This window comes from Sorex araneus, chromosome 1 (genome assembly GCF_027595985.1).
Source record: "Sorex araneus isolate mSorAra2 chromosome 1, mSorAra2.pri, whole genome shotgun sequence".
Lineage (NCBI taxonomy): Eukaryota > Metazoa > Chordata > Mammalia > Eulipotyphla > Soricidae > Sorex > Sorex araneus.
The window spans coordinates 64,157,315-64,173,036 of NC_073302.1; the positions used below are offsets into that span (position 1 = coordinate 64,157,315).

At 36.2% G+C, this 15,722-nt stretch overlaps 1 protein-coding gene across 7 annotated transcripts in view; it reads left to right on the top strand.

Moving 5' to 3' along the window:
- Positions 1-15,722, top strand: part of PTPRD (protein tyrosine phosphatase receptor type D) — a 1,592,809-nt gene that overhangs the window by 1,564,154 nt on the left and 12,933 nt on the right. For all 7 annotated transcript variants that reach the window (XM_055135922.1, XM_055135897.1, XM_055135904.1 and 4 more), the window contains 4 exons: positions 12,261-12,546; positions 12,931-13,109; positions 13,741-13,867; positions 15,589-15,714. In XM_055135922.1, coding sequence (XP_054991897.1) covers positions 12,261-12,546; positions 12,931-13,109; positions 13,741-13,867; positions 15,589-15,714 — 718 coding nt within the window. The remainder of the gene's footprint in view (positions 1-12,260; positions 12,547-12,930; positions 13,110-13,740; positions 13,868-15,588; positions 15,715-15,722) is intronic.

Sequence of the window (15,722 nt, forward strand, 5' to 3'; positions counted from 1 at the left end):
GTGTGTGTGTGTGTGTGTGTGTGTGTGTGCAGTAAGGAAAAAAAGGATACTTTGTTTCCTTAACCTTTGTTTACAGTAAATTGTTATTCTAATTTATTGTTAGCCTTGTCATTTAAGCACAGGGAAGAAAAACTTAGTAGTGTTCAGTATGACCCTCATTTGGTGCATATATTATCTGGAACCATATCCCTATACTGCCTGTGGTTCAGAGTAGACTGAAGCTCCCAAAGTTGAATTGCCTCTCAGGTACCATCCAACGCCTCATCTGTCTGTTTACCCTGACTTACAATCACTAGCTCCTATTTTGCTAATGCTGAGCCTCCTAATGCACTGACCATTGTAGTCTATGCGATCATTACTTCCTTTGGACTGAGCAGCACACGACATATGTACCTATATTTGGCAGGCCTGGTTAATGGTTACATTCCCTTCCAAATGTGAATAACTTTGTGTCATTCTAAATAGAAAGCAGTAGATGGGCAGAACTGATATGGTCATTTACAAAGAAAATCTCTGTGTAAATGATATAGTTGGTTATACTTCCATATCGTCATTCAATTAACCTCATTCATATTCAAGTCAACTAGCAATTAGTTGGGCCAGCTGAGTCTGTTTCTCTCTGTGTTTAATGGCCTCCTCCATCCATCTGTAAAATAAGACCTGCTGCAGCACATTCAGGTGTTCTTTCTATAAACATATTAGCATTCTAATTTATCTTGAGAAACACATTTTAAGAATACTAAGGGATAGGCTTGGCAGATAATACTGGGGCAGAGCCAATATCATACATAACTCTTTCGGGAATTTTTTTTTCAGCCAACCTGTTTGGGGAAGATCATGTGAATTTTGTTTTCTATAGGCTTAGTACTTTTTTTAAAACTTTTTTTGTTGAATCACTTTGAAATAGACCATTACAAAGCTGTTCATGATTGGATTTCAGTTATACAGTATTTCAATACCCCCTCCCTCTACTAGTGTATATTTCCTAACACCAGTGTTAGACTTATTCTTAAAAAAAAAAAATTCTTATTGAGAGGACATTGTGAACTACTTTATAAAAACCCTCTCGGAGAGCCTGGCAAGCTACTGAGAGTATCCTGTCCGCATGGCAGAGCCTGGCAAGCTACCTCTGGCATATTTGATGCAAAAAACAGTAACAATAAGTCTCAAAATGGAGATGTTACTGGTGCCCGCCCAAGCAAATCGATGAACAAAGGGATGACAGTGCTACAGTATTTCAAATAATAACAAATGGAACATTGCTTGAAATAGTAAGATATGTACTCTTTGTCTGGGGGTACATATCTGTACATGGATTTCAGACCAGATTTCTAAAAGTGAATATGTTGTATAAAAGAATGTGTATAATTTAAAGTTTTAATGAACCATGCAAAATTTCTTAAATAACCCACATTAGATAGACATGTCATCTATGTTTTATAGCATGTTTAGACTCTAGTTCAATGAAAATTTACTGATAATACTTATTGTATTATAACTATATGAAAGTAATTAGGAAATATACATGCATATAAAAGTAATCTACATAATTTTTCTATTCTAAGATAAAGAGATAATAGATAATAAAAACAATAGAATTCTTCTGATTCAGATCTTTTCTGGAGAGCTCGATACTCTAGAACTGTGTAGGGTGGGTAGCTGCACTGTGTTAGTACATTGACACCAGCATATACCACTGACACCAGGATATACACACTTGAATATGGTTAAATTAACACAAACTGCAGTGCCAATGGCAGCCTGTTAAATATTAAGGTTTTTTTTTTTTGCTTTTTGGGTCACACCTAGCAATGTACAGGGGTTACTCCTGGCTCTGCACTCAGGAATTACTCCTGGAGGTGCTCAGGGGACCGTATGGGATGCTGAGAATCGAACCTGGATCAGCCGCGTGTAAGGCAAATGCCCTACCTGCTGTGCTATTGCTCCAGCCCCAATATTAAGTTTTTATGTAGCTTGAAAGAAGAGTCATCAAGCGGAAGACATATCCAAATCATATCATGCTTCTGCCAGTACAAGTCACATGATTAATCTTACAACTCTCAAACACAAGACTCTAGGCATTTTCATTGCTATTCTCATATGACATACATATATTTAGTTTTTAAACTCCATTCTTGTTATAGCTGAACGATAATATACAATCAAATTATGAGCTGACAGATATACAGAATAAGGTGATTTTTTGACCCATGTTTTATTGTCTTTGTAACCCACTAAATGATCTGTAAAAATCCCTGAATTTCATTGTCTATCTTTGTCAGGTCACTGAAGTATCAGTTAAGGGTCAACTTTCAGACTCCAAGAGATTAATCAGAAAATCCAACTTTAAGCACATCCCCAGAATGATTTTTATCACAAGATAGTCCCCTTATGCCTCTTAATTTTTACCCTTTGCACATTACAACTAAATCGCATCACGGGACATTAAGCATATTTCAACTCATGGGACTAACTCAATCATGTTTTTAGAAATTGAAAACAAATGTTGTAACTGGATGAATGATAATATTGAAGTAATAACAATTTCCTAGTAGGCGTACTTGCTTAATGGATTGCATAGTTGTTCAGTTGTAAACAGCAGAATATGTGTCACTCACTGAAGTTGATAGGTTGTTTCTCTGTGTGTGTGTGTGTATGTGTGTTTAAGACAGAAGTTTCACAATAATTTGGCATGCCTTAGCACAATTATTGTCCTTACTAGAAGGTAACTCACAAAGTTGGTTGTATTATAGTGATGATAAGGACCAGCCTTAATGATAGATTTTATTTAACAAAAGCTTTCTTCTTCCTTTTTTGCTGGAATTTTCTCTAACATTATAAATATACCAAATTGTGCTGGTCTCAGCCTGAAACAGGGTTCTACACTCTTTTTTTTTCCTTGAGATATTTAGAAAAATTCGTCTCTGGGCTTGGCAACTATTCTGACAGAAAACAGATAAAAATAAGAGTGGTTTATCAGTTTTGCTGTTCTTATCATGTTTCAGGTTGAAGGCTGTTGAAATGATGAAAAACAAACAGTACTAAATAGGGTTCCATCATTACCACTGCTATGGGGAGCTGAGTTTTTCAAGATCAAAGAAAAATGCATTTACTTTTAGAACTACAATCCTTCATTTTGAGAGGTGCACTGCACTCGGATACCAATAGATGCAAACAGGGGATAAATTGGAGAAAGAAGTAAATTATGTGATGCTCTGGGAACTTGGAAATTCAAAAGTTCTTTGGCATGCTTTTAAATCTCTGAATTTTCAGCATCCAGTAGTTTCTTTTCTTCTCCCATCCCCGCCCCCCCATGCATTTTTTTTTTAAACAAAAGGTCATGCCTGTGGTTTGCTTTTCTGAGCAACTGGAGTAAAGTATAAGAACAATTTGTTTCCATCTCATCAAATTGTAGAACCTGCATCATTTGTAAACTTGTATCAAAGGAATGTTTCCATGGAGGGTTTTGTATATGTAGGAGACTATAGGAACATACCTACTTATGTCATTGATCCAGGAGGCAGTGGAATATTTTTAAGTTTCTATCATTTTAATTTACCAATTTAAATTGAGCACCTTTGATTTCCCAGGGCTGGAAACTGCCTTGAGAGTTTTCAGATGCAGTAGAGACATGGAAGTTTTTATACCTCACTTCAAGGCAATTAGCAGCTGGCATAAAGATAAAAGCCACACAATGGAAATAAAGTATGGCAGTTGTTGATATAAAGGTATAACTTGTCAGAAGGATGGTAAGAATAAATCAGGGGAATCTTAATGGTGTAGCCATGCCACGAGTCTTGAAGGAAGGTTGCAGCAGTGGATAGAGATGCTACAGAAAATGCTAAAAGAATCTGCATAAGCAAAGGCCCAGAGATAGAAAAACAAAAAGGTTTTGTTGGCCTGGAGCTGACAGGAAGCTATGATTGCTATAATAAAAATCTTACCCAAGAGCCATGCAGACCAGTGCCTAAGACACATTCAGATAAAATTTTCAACCCCCAAGTTATCCACAGATAACTTGAAGTAAACTTGTCATCAAAAAAGACCAAATGTCATATTGTTTTATGACTTCTTCAAATTATCAAAGAAGATCAAAGAGCAATATATTTACAGTTTGAGCAGATATTAGAATCCAATTTTCTTGCAAATATTGGATTCATATAATACTTGTTGGTCCAATATAAAGGCAAATATAGACCTTCTGTGACATATACATGCATCCAAAATACTATTTTATGCATATTTTATGTTAAACATTATTCAAAGGTTTCATCCAAACCACATCCAGCTTACTGATAAAATGCATTAAAATGTAGAACTAAGAAATAGATGAGCCATACTGTAAAGGTAAATTAGAAAAATGAAAAGCTGAATTATTTTTTATTGCTTTTATATTTTTAAAATGTATTCTTTATTTTAAAACGTTTTGCTTTTTTTTGTTTACTTTTGTGGAACTAGAAAGCAAAACCAAAGCCTCACACATGTGACATGTGTGCTCTGGCACAGAGCACATCCCAGCCTCAATATAATTATTTTAAATAATTGCTGTGGGTGCAAAAATACACTTAATTTAGAACAGTAAAAAATTCTCTAAATAGGAAAATAGGTGAGTGGCATATGCCTTTTTCCCCCTGCATTGCCTTCCTCCACTCTTTGTTTTATTTATTGAAATATGCTCAGCTACTTTACATTCCAGAGTCTGTAATAACAGGCTATCATCTCTCTGAAAAGATTTTCCACCTTCTTCACCAGCAAATCCTTTCTCGCCCTTTAGGTTTTACTTTCATATAGGATGGCTGCCTTTACAGAGTACCTCAGACTGAGTCCCTTAAACAATAAAAAAGACAAAACAAAACGTTTTTTAATGGTAAAAGTTTCCAAGTCTCAAGTTAAGGTGTTCCTATTGATTCTCATTAAGACTCTCATTGTTTATTGTTTGTTTTCTTACTGGTTTGAGATGTCCACATTACAGGCGTGTCCTCAGTGAGTCTTAAATCTGTAGTGAGATATTCACATGTGTGACAAGAGCAAGAGATGTCTGGTTTCTCTTCTTCTTATAAAAGCACTAGACATAGTGGATTAAGATTCAACTATTATGAGTTACTAATCTTACTTATCTCCTTTAAGATCCTCTCCTGGATACATTTGTCATTGGAGGTTAAGATTTCAATATAGAAATTTTGAGAGATGACTATCCAGTCCATGATGTATCAATTTCAATTGAGCTTCCTCAGAAGTATTCGTTACAGTCTTTGCATTTGCCTTCTAATAGTAGAGAACTATTTATCCATATTATTAATGTATTATTAATTATATATTTAACATATAATTAACCCACTAAACTGTAACCTTCAGACAGAGTCACGGTAGTTTTGCTCATTGCATCCTTGATGCCTTAGAACTAGGTAGACACGGTATTTATGGTATTTATGAGATGCAAACAAGTTCTGAGAGCTGGGAATTAATAAATTACAAGAATCAGTGCAGGCTTGTGATGTGCAACATCAGCCTTCTCCTGATAAACATGAGTAGCATTGGCCTATTTCTTTGATACAAATCTGACCATGGCCACTTTCAAGTTAATGAAGGTGACATCAGTGAATCAAACACAACGTTGGGGAAAGATAGATGTTCAGGCAAACACCATTATATAATATTTTTACTCAAAAGCTTACTTAAACTATTAGTTGTGCCTTTATTTTAACATATTTAAACAAAATCTCTGAAAATTGGATAATTTGTCTTTGCCTGCTCCAACAAGTCACAAATTGTAATGATCAAATGCACAGAAATGGGTATGTATTATTGTTCCAGACAAAACTCAAAAAATTCCAAGCTGATTCTAAAAGTTTAGACTGGGTGTCAAAGAGACTGAGAATGGGAGAAGTAGATCTTATTATAAAAGATACCAATTAATCTTGGAATCCATCTCTAGGGAACCTTGAGGATGGTTTAAAAAATATGCCTCCCCTTACACTAAAAGAAAGGGCTATTATTTTGGGAATTATTTGTTTGAATATTGATGAACCATGAAGGGGAATGAAAAGATAGAACTTTGGGGACATTATCCACATTTGGCAGGCTAACAGAGTGTACATAAATTGAAGAAAGAGATACAGATCGAATGATGCAGAGAGGCAAGAGGATAATCAATAGCAGGATTTAAACAAAAGAAAAAGTTCTCTAGCAGAATTCTCAAAGGTCACTTATATATTTAAGTAATGTTTATAATTCATCTTTGATTTGGGATTAATGGAACTTCTACCTGGATAATGGAGTTGATGGAACCATTACATGAGTCACAGTTCATTTTTGGTTCATTTCCATGAGCTATTTTCAGGTTATTTTGTTTGAGATCCTTGTAAGTCTCCTCCCTCCTAGGACTGGTAGGCTGCTTGCCTTAGATGTAGCTGACCCAGGTTCCATCACGGCATTCCATATGGTCTCCTGAGGCCATCCAGGAGTGATCCCTGAGTGCAGAGCCAGGATAAAACCACGAGTAAGCACCACCAGATGTAGGCCTCCCAACAAAAATTCTCTCTCCCTACTAGCCACAAAGGAATTTTCCAGTATTATTGAAATCAGGGTGGGGGGAAGCTTTTCAAGGAAGTTTAGAAAGAGTCAATCATAAAAATCAATCCAGGAAATATAGGAGTCAATCATAAGTCAATCAAGGATATTTAGGAGTAGTCAGTCACCATCTTTGGTAGAATGTTACAAACAACCCAAAAGTCATAATACAGCACAGAACAAAAGAAACTGAATACATTGCTAAAACATTAGCATTTCAGAACCTGCATCTGCTTCCTTGTTTGCCACATACTATGTTTGTCTTCAGAATAGTGGTCAAATGTTAAAAATCATATATGGGAACAGGAAGCCAGGAGACATTTTAAAAATACCTTTTAGGCATTAAGCACCATTCTGGAAGTTATTAAAAGATATGAGAGCACAAAGTTCTTCACACTTCAGAGATAATTTATTGTAGAGTTAGGGCCAGAGAGAGAGTATAGTGGTTAAGGCCCTTGACTTACAGACAGCCAACCTTTTTTTTTTTTTTCCCTGAACATCATATGGTTCCCAAGCACTGTCAGGAGTATTCCTTGATCACAGAGCTAGGAGAAACCTGCCAGGAGGAATCCCTGAGCAAAGAGCTAAGAGTAAGTCCCAAGAGTCAACAATTATGCCCCGAAAACAAAGACTACATATTGGAAATATGAGGACAAACTGGGGTTGTTAGAGGTGGTAGCTTCAAAGATTTTATAAGCCTTGTCTGAAATGATACCATTCATTTTAATCAAAATTTTCTCAGTTAACATTGTCAGTTCTTGATTTCCACTTCAGTGGTAGAATTTTCTTTTATTCCAAAGCCAAGATACCCCCTTACATCTAAAAAGAGTTGTAAAATTTAAAAATCAAATGTGTGCCTACAAAATAACTGCCTCCTCCTTTTTATCTTCAAAATACTCAGTACATTTAATTATCTTTACAACTTGCTAGACACATGCCTAGAATTTTATCACTATTATGAATTTTTTAATGGGAAATTGGGGAAGAAGCTAAATGATTGTCTTTAGTCAGAGAGATAATAGAGCATGTAGCATGCCTTTCTGCACACAACTGACTGGGTTTGATTTCCAGTATCCCAAATGGTCTCCCAAGCACTTCCAGAGTGATCCTTGAGTAAGGAGTCAGTAGTAAGTCATAAGGATTATCAGGTGTGACCCTAAAATAAAACCAAAAAAAAGACTGTCTCAGGGACACAGATATCAGTATCTGGAGAAAGTATATTGAAACACAAGTTCTTCAATCTGAGAATTACTACTAACATTTTAAGAATTCCAGGAATTCTTCATCCTAAAGAAAAAGTTCAAGGGTAAACTACTTCCCAATATTTAATAGAATAGCAAGATTCGTTCATTTCATTTAAAAAACTTTTTGAGGACCAGAGGGATAGCAAAGTGGACAGGATGTTTGCATTGCACACAGCTAACCCTGATTCTATCCCTGGCATCCCATATGGTCCTCTGAGCCTTGCCAGCAGTAATTCCTGAGTTCAGAGCTAGGAGTGACTGTTGAACATTACTTAATATGGCACATAACCAAAAAAAATTTTTTAGTAAAATAATTGGTTATGTGCAAGTTATAGCATCTTGTCTTATGTTTCCTTTGCCCACTCCAGTTAGTGATGTGAACTTTAGCACATACTTATTTTTTCCCCTCCTTATATTTTTGTTGCTACTAGTTTTTTGTTGTTGTTGTTTTGTTTTTTTTGAGTTTTGTTTTGAGATAAGAAAAGTAGCATCCCATCATGAAGAGGTTGCCGTGGCTGGGGCTTTGGAGCTTGCCTTGCAAGTGATAAACCTGGGTTTAATCCCTGGCACACTCTATGGTCTGCTGAATCCACCATGTGTGATCCTAAAATGAGGAGTCAGTCCTGAGGACTTCTGGGTGTGACCTTCCCTGCCCCCTTCAAAAAAAAAAAAACAAGAATCAAATCAAAATGAAGAGATTGCTATTTATTGTTAAAGCTGGAGTTATTGCTACCATTTTGCAAGATACTTCCACCAGAATATAGAGTTATGAATTATACAGACATTTGAATGGTCCCTGATGCATATTTTGAGAAAAAAATATTCTTGCCACTTTCTATTTTTTTTTTTTTGCTTTTTGGGTCACACCCATCGATGCTCAGGGGTTACTCCTGGCTTTGCACTCAGGAATTACTCCTGGTAGTGCTTGGGGGACCATATGGGATGCTGGGGATGGAACCCGGGTCGGCTGCGTGCAAGGAAAACGCCCTACCCGCTGTGCTATTGCTCTGGCCCCTTCTTGCCACTTTCTAGTATGGGCTTAATATCTACTTCTCAGTTAGATAGCTTACACTATGTTTTACAAAAGGAAGTACTGCATAAAGTTGTATCCAGTTAGAAGCAATGTACAGTTAGAATGAAGACAGTTTAGAAATTCAGTACACAAGAACAGAAATATGTTATTCATGACCACAAAATCTGTCAAACATGGGGGCTGCTTCCCTGTACCAGGTATCTAAGTTTCTTTTCAATGCAATCTGATGGCCTGCTAGGAGACTAAGGAATATAAACTGCTCATAGCATTTTTCTCCCTGTTCTCCAGTAAGCAGCTTGTGTTTCCATCTTCAGTATTTTGTGCATAATTCTGCCTTTGTTAAGTGTAGGATTTCTTTCACCGACTGGAAAGGCCTTTTCGCCAGCCACTTACCCAACCTGAATGAGCTGCTTATTACACAAACCCTTGCATCCCATCACTGACAGCAGAATGTAGACTTCATGCTTGGTGCAGAGTATGCATCTATAATAGACAATACAGCTTCTGCTCTCAAGATATGCTCTCTTGCTTGGGGCCAGTGCAATAGTGGAGTAAGACACTTGCTTTGCACACAACTGACTGGAGTTCAATCCATGAACTGCATGTGGTTTCCTAAGCCCGGAAAGAAGCAATCCCTGATCTCAAGGCCAGGAGTAAATCCTGATCATCACCAGCTGTGGCTCCTAAACAAGATAGATAGATAGATTTATATTTTTTCTATTGATGATTGAGTAACTAGACTAGTAAATATAATGTGACTAGAAGTATATTAGAGGACTACTTATGACCACAGGGAATCTGAGACAGAGGGTGGTATTAATCCTGCCTGGGGAGGGAAAGAGGAGGAGGATGAGGATATTAAGGAAAACATTGCCTATCAGAGATCATAGGTAGTATAATCAATGAAATAGGTGGGGCTTCATGGATCTTGGTGCATTGGAAACACTAGGCAAACTAAATGTAATATTGTTTACATCACATATCTTTTTTTCTCCTAAGATACACTCTGTCATTTCTAAGATGTTGTTCTAGATGTTTTTTGCATGACATCTCACTGTCACTCTGTGGTTTAAACATCAAAATGAAGTCTAGTATCCAGAATTGTCCTCGCACAGGACAAAAGATTATGTAAGAATTTAAAAATAGTGATTATACTATTCTTCTACTTAATCTAGTCTACAGACTTCCAGGCTCCTGTATGTAATCTATAACGCTCAGTGGTTAACAATATTTTGCTATGAATGTTTACCACCTTTTAGCCACTTAGTACCATAGAGAAATTGCCATTTCAATTGTGTCAGGAAACTTCATACTCATTAAACTCATTTCTTTAGAATTCTGGTGCATTCCTTCCATAAATGCCTTACCAGGTATATGAAAATTTTCACATGTACCTTGTAGACCTTGCTATCTGGATACGTAAGCTATTCATTCTCTTTTGCTAACCCAGTATGATTAATGCTTCATTCTTTCTGTTCTTCAAGCCCTGTCTTAAATACAACATCATGTACAAAACTAACACTTCTTTTCTTTCTCATATTAAAAGTATTTGTTAAGTATTATGTTAAGTATTTGTTAAGTATTATGTTCTTTGATACTAAGCTCCTTCAAGGTAGAATCTCATAACATTATTAAGTTTCACTTAGCGAAGTGCTTTACTATTGATAACTGAGTAAAGAGATGGCTAGATCAATGTATGAATGGACATATAAATGAACATACTTATTTGCAAGTGATAGGATAGAGTGGCATATAGTGAATGAAGTCTACTTTGTGTTTAAGGTGGCCACATATTCTTGTTGATTACATGTTCCCAGCCAAATAAACATCAATGATCAGGAAGAGAAAAACTTTTTGAAAATCAACCATATGTGATACTTACATGGATGCTGTGTTTGATAAAAAAACAGGTCTTCCATGAGATTTCAGAACATTGATGTTTTATTTTGTTACTGGTCTTTTCAACACTTGAGGAAATTACAATGTTTCAACCACCTGACTTGGTAATCCAGCTCAGTAAATTAGATTGTTTTCTTGGAACCACGGATCTTGTCTTTGTGCTTTGTTGACTCTCTCACCTCCTCCTCTTTGATCGGTTTCCACCAACTGGAAAATGACCCATAAACCCACAAGTAATGGAGTTTAAAAAATGCCTCAGAGCTTTTTTAGTAACAGAGATTGAGGCTTTTATTTTCCCACACAGAATACTTCGATTTCAACAGAACTTCAAAAATCATTCAACTGTAGAAGAAAAGGGAGTGGAAACAAGAAACACACCTATATCCTCTGGTGCTTGCTTTTATATTAGGACATAATAAAAAAAAAAAACTAAATAGCTTCAGAGCTAATGAACAAATAAGGAAGCATTATTTATAAAAGGAAAGGCATAAACATTTGTCATAGTTTAGTGAAATAAATTATGAAATGTCAGTACATAGTATTGCTACTGTGCCATCATTAAAATTGAGGTGATTATATAATAATATGGCATAATCTTCCAAACAACTAAAAGTTCAGACCAGAACAGAGAACCTGCAACCACCTCTTAGAAAGAAAATACTAGAAGCAATGAAATCTAGGGGAAAGGTCCTTCCAGGAAGTTCCCAGAGTGGGCAGGGATATACCATGGACCTTTAAGTCTCCAGGAAATGTTTGCACAGCATACATTTCATTCACTAAGTAAAATAATTAGCTAGGGACCTGAGATAGAGCTTTCACTAAAGGTCATGCATGCACCCAACTTGGGTTCAATTCAAGTGCCACCCGGGCATCACCAGGAATTGTTCCAGAGGCCCATGAGCATCGCCTGGTATAGCCCTGATGTTCCTGGTACCACAGAACCCAAGTAGCACCACAGCCCTTGCCATGAACTGCCTGCCCTGTTGGTCAAATATCCCTGGGAGAAGATACCAGATCCCTGACCACTGCTTGGGTGGATCCCATCTCCAAAAGAGCATGATATAATAATGTTTTTTTTAAAAAAACCTGTTTCATTGAGAATAGCCTGGACTAACTTTAGTATGCATTGGCATAGCCATATCTTAATTATGTACTTTCCACTAGGTTGGTTTTAGAATTTGCTGAGTATAGGAAATGTTTTAAGCAGCCTGAAAAATAATGTCTACTTTATGTTGCATGATCAAGGAGAAGAAATCTCAGTTCTTCAGCCTCCTTAATTGGATTTGATATTTTTATAAATTGAAAATAATTTAACTTGAAATTTTGTTTCCTACTTCCAGTTATGGTGATTTGGTAACATTTTGAACTATAGAGTGCTATGCTATCATACAGATAGCCAAATAGAATAAGTTTAAGCCCTATCTAATAATAATAACACAACTCATTTACTCACATCTCATTGTTTTAGTGATTTGTTCATTCTTTTTTTGTTTGTTTGTTTGTTTTCTTTGTAGTGCGGGAGTTGGCCGAACTGGTTGTTTCATTGTAATAGATGCCATGTTGGAAAGAATAAAGCATGAAAAAACTGTAGATATTTATGGCCATGTAACTTTAATGAGAGCCCAGAGGAATTACATGGTTCAAACAGAAGACCAATACATCTTTATCCATGATGCACTGTTAGAAGCAGTGACTTGTGGAAATACCGAAGTGCCAGCTAGAAACTTGTATGCCTACATTCAGAAGCTGACACAAATAGAAACAGGAGAGAATGTAACAGGAATGGAGCTTGAATTTAAGGTATGGTATGAGGTGTCATGTGGTCTGTCTGTGGCAAGTCATTCTGCACTTTATCTTTGAGTAGTGACTTTACTTTCTGAACCTTTCAAATTTGTGAAGTACAAGATTCATTTGACCTTCTGATTAGCTGTCAGGCTATAAAACACTTTTTTCTTCTTCTTTCTCTTTTCTACTCAACTTTCCTAATAATACCACGAATTCTAATTTAAATGGAGAGATATTCAGGATATTATACTTAAATTTTTAATAGGCTATATGGAGTCATTAGTTTGAATAGCCTTTTGCTTTCAAGTAAACTCAAGCATTTAGAACTAGAGATGTACATTGCATTTCAAATAATAGGCTAAAATATCTGTGTTGGATTTTTACATTTCTATTCAACAGCGTCTAGCCAGCTCTAAAGCTCACACCTCAAGATTCATCAGTGCCAATCTTCCATGTAATAAATTCAAAAATCGCCTTGTTAATATTATGCCATATGAATCCACAAGGGTATGCCTACAGCCTATCCGAGGAGTGGAAGGATCTGATTACATCAATGCCAGTTTTATTGATGGATACAGGTATATACTCTTATTCCCCTGACAGTCCAAAGCCTTGATATTTACATGTGCCCTAGTTTTATAGCAGTATGAATTTCATCTCGATTCAAAGCATCTGTTTTCTGCATAGGTCAGCATTGTCTCTTGGCATTTGTTTATTATTGCTTTAGGTAGTATTGGGAAGAATACTTCTGACTTTCTGTACGATAACTTCAGAAGCCATTTGGATTCTGAAAGGATTCATAAAAGGAGATAATAAAGAATCTGTTTTGTGCATATTTTTTAAAATATTAATAGGTTTTGAGTTAACCTAGAAAATGAAGCTATACAACTGTTTTAAGTGATTTGCATGACACATGAAATTGAGCTATTAGCATTGCACTAACATTTAAATAATGATAAAGATGCACGTCATAATATTAGCAAAGCAATTTATCTTGCAAAGAACCCCAAATGTATTAAATGCTCTTAATTTCACTTTATATAATCTTAATGGGAATTTACTGCAATTGCATTAGTGTGTTTTGATTTTTTATTATCAGTTTTGATGCTTACATATCAAGTGTGAGTGATGTTTCCATATCGAGAGTAGGCTTTTACATTTTCTCTGAATACATTAATTAATGTGCTCTTTTCACACTCTGCAATTCAGGCAGCAAAAAGCCTACATAGCTACCCAGGGACCCTTGGCAGAGACAACTGAGGATTTCTGGAGAATGCTTTGGGAACACAACTCCACCATTGTTGTGATGCTCACTAAGCTACGTGAGATGGGCAGGGTAAGTGTGTCTCCTCTCAAAAAATGTTGATTTCACTTTAATCCAAGTGCCAATTTTCTGTCTCTGATGGGCAGAGGACTCAGGACACAATTTTGACCATTCACTGCTCTGTTGGTTCTAACTTGCAAAGCTTCATCAAGTTCTTTCATAACGGTGTTTTAAAGAATGATCTAATGCATTGTTTTCAGTAAAGTGCAAAAAGATAACTGAGCAGATGCCTCTGTCAGATTTTGTCCTGATCTCAGCATATTCTTTTCTTATGTACAGACTGCAGTTTAATGAACAAATGTATCATCTTTTTTTCTCTTTGAGGAACTTGACTTTCATGCCTAAGACAAATTTCTACTTCCCATTAACTAAAGTGGTACATGTAGTTTTTCTAAGGTCATAATTTATTCATGTGATAGCTACTTTTAAATAGTGACTATCCTAAAAATCATATAAACTAGCATTAGAGGCATCTAAGAACATACCATGTAGATTCCTGCCATATTTATTCAAAATATTTATTTCTGCCATATTTATTTGAAATAATTTCTCTTTCTTAATACATTGATGCCAGCATATCTATTTTGGCTCGAACTTGAATGTGGGTTGATTAATACAAATTATAATACCGGTTTCTACTTGCTAATCTTATTTTGTTTTTGAGGTAACATAGTTTAATGTTTATTTTTTATGTAATTATTGAACCACCACCATAAAAGTTACAAATCCCTCCTGTCACTGTCCCAATATCCCTTATGGTCTGTCTTACCTGCCCATTTGGTAAACTTCGTTCTGTTGTCAGAGTCCATGAGTTCTTTATTGGCTACTGTCTATCCTTTTGCCCTGTGCCTTTATATATCACCTGTAAGTGAGATCATCTGTCATGTTCCCTCCTTTCTCTCACTTTTCTTAACTTGATCCCCTTGAGTTCCCTCCATATGATAGCACAGCCAAAGATTTTATCTTATAGGTGAGTAGTATTCCATTGTGTTTTCATACCACAGATTTCTTTACCCTCTCAGCAGTTGTTGGAAATATGGGTTGTTTCCTGATCCTGGTCATTGTAAGTCATGCTGCAGAGAACATAAATGTGCATACAACTCTATAAATCAGTGTTATTGTGTTCTTCAGAAAGACACTAGGAGTGGAAAACCTAGACCATATTGCAGTTGTAGTTTTGATTTTTTGCAGTGTCTCCAGACTAAAACACAATTTTCACGCTCCACAGAGAAGAGGGGGGAAGTAAAAGTCTAGGAAAATAACTTGATTATTTGATTTAGCTGTTGACCCATTGCAGCAAGTCATTAAAACTGACTGGTGAGATTGAAATCAGTGTAAAGGGTTAATTTCCCCCCCATCTCCCCCTGCTGTGTTCTCACCTATTGGTTCTCTTGATCCCAAACCACAATAGCATGCATCTGCTGTGGTAGGACAGGAAGTCATTGACACGCGTAACATTACATGCAAGGGCTTGGATCACATTATACGCATTTACTTGGATGAATAGTAAGCATGAAGATGCTCACTCTATCAAAGTTTGTGATTCAACTGAAGTGTTTTAAGCACCATCAATGTCATACGTTGTTTTCAGTACTAGGGGTAAATATTGAACTACATCAGTTTCCTCTTCTTAGGGATGGAAATTTTAAAACTTTATTAATGAGGGGGGAAAAGCAAATAGATACAAAGACTTATACTTTATATTGTTCTGACCTTGATCTTCTCTTATTTAGGAGAAATGTCACCAATACTGGCCAGCAGAACGCTCTGCAAGATACCAGTATTTTGTGGTAGATCCCATGGCTGAGTACAACATGCCACAGTACATCCTAAGAGAATTCAAGGTCACAGATGCCAGGGTAAGTTG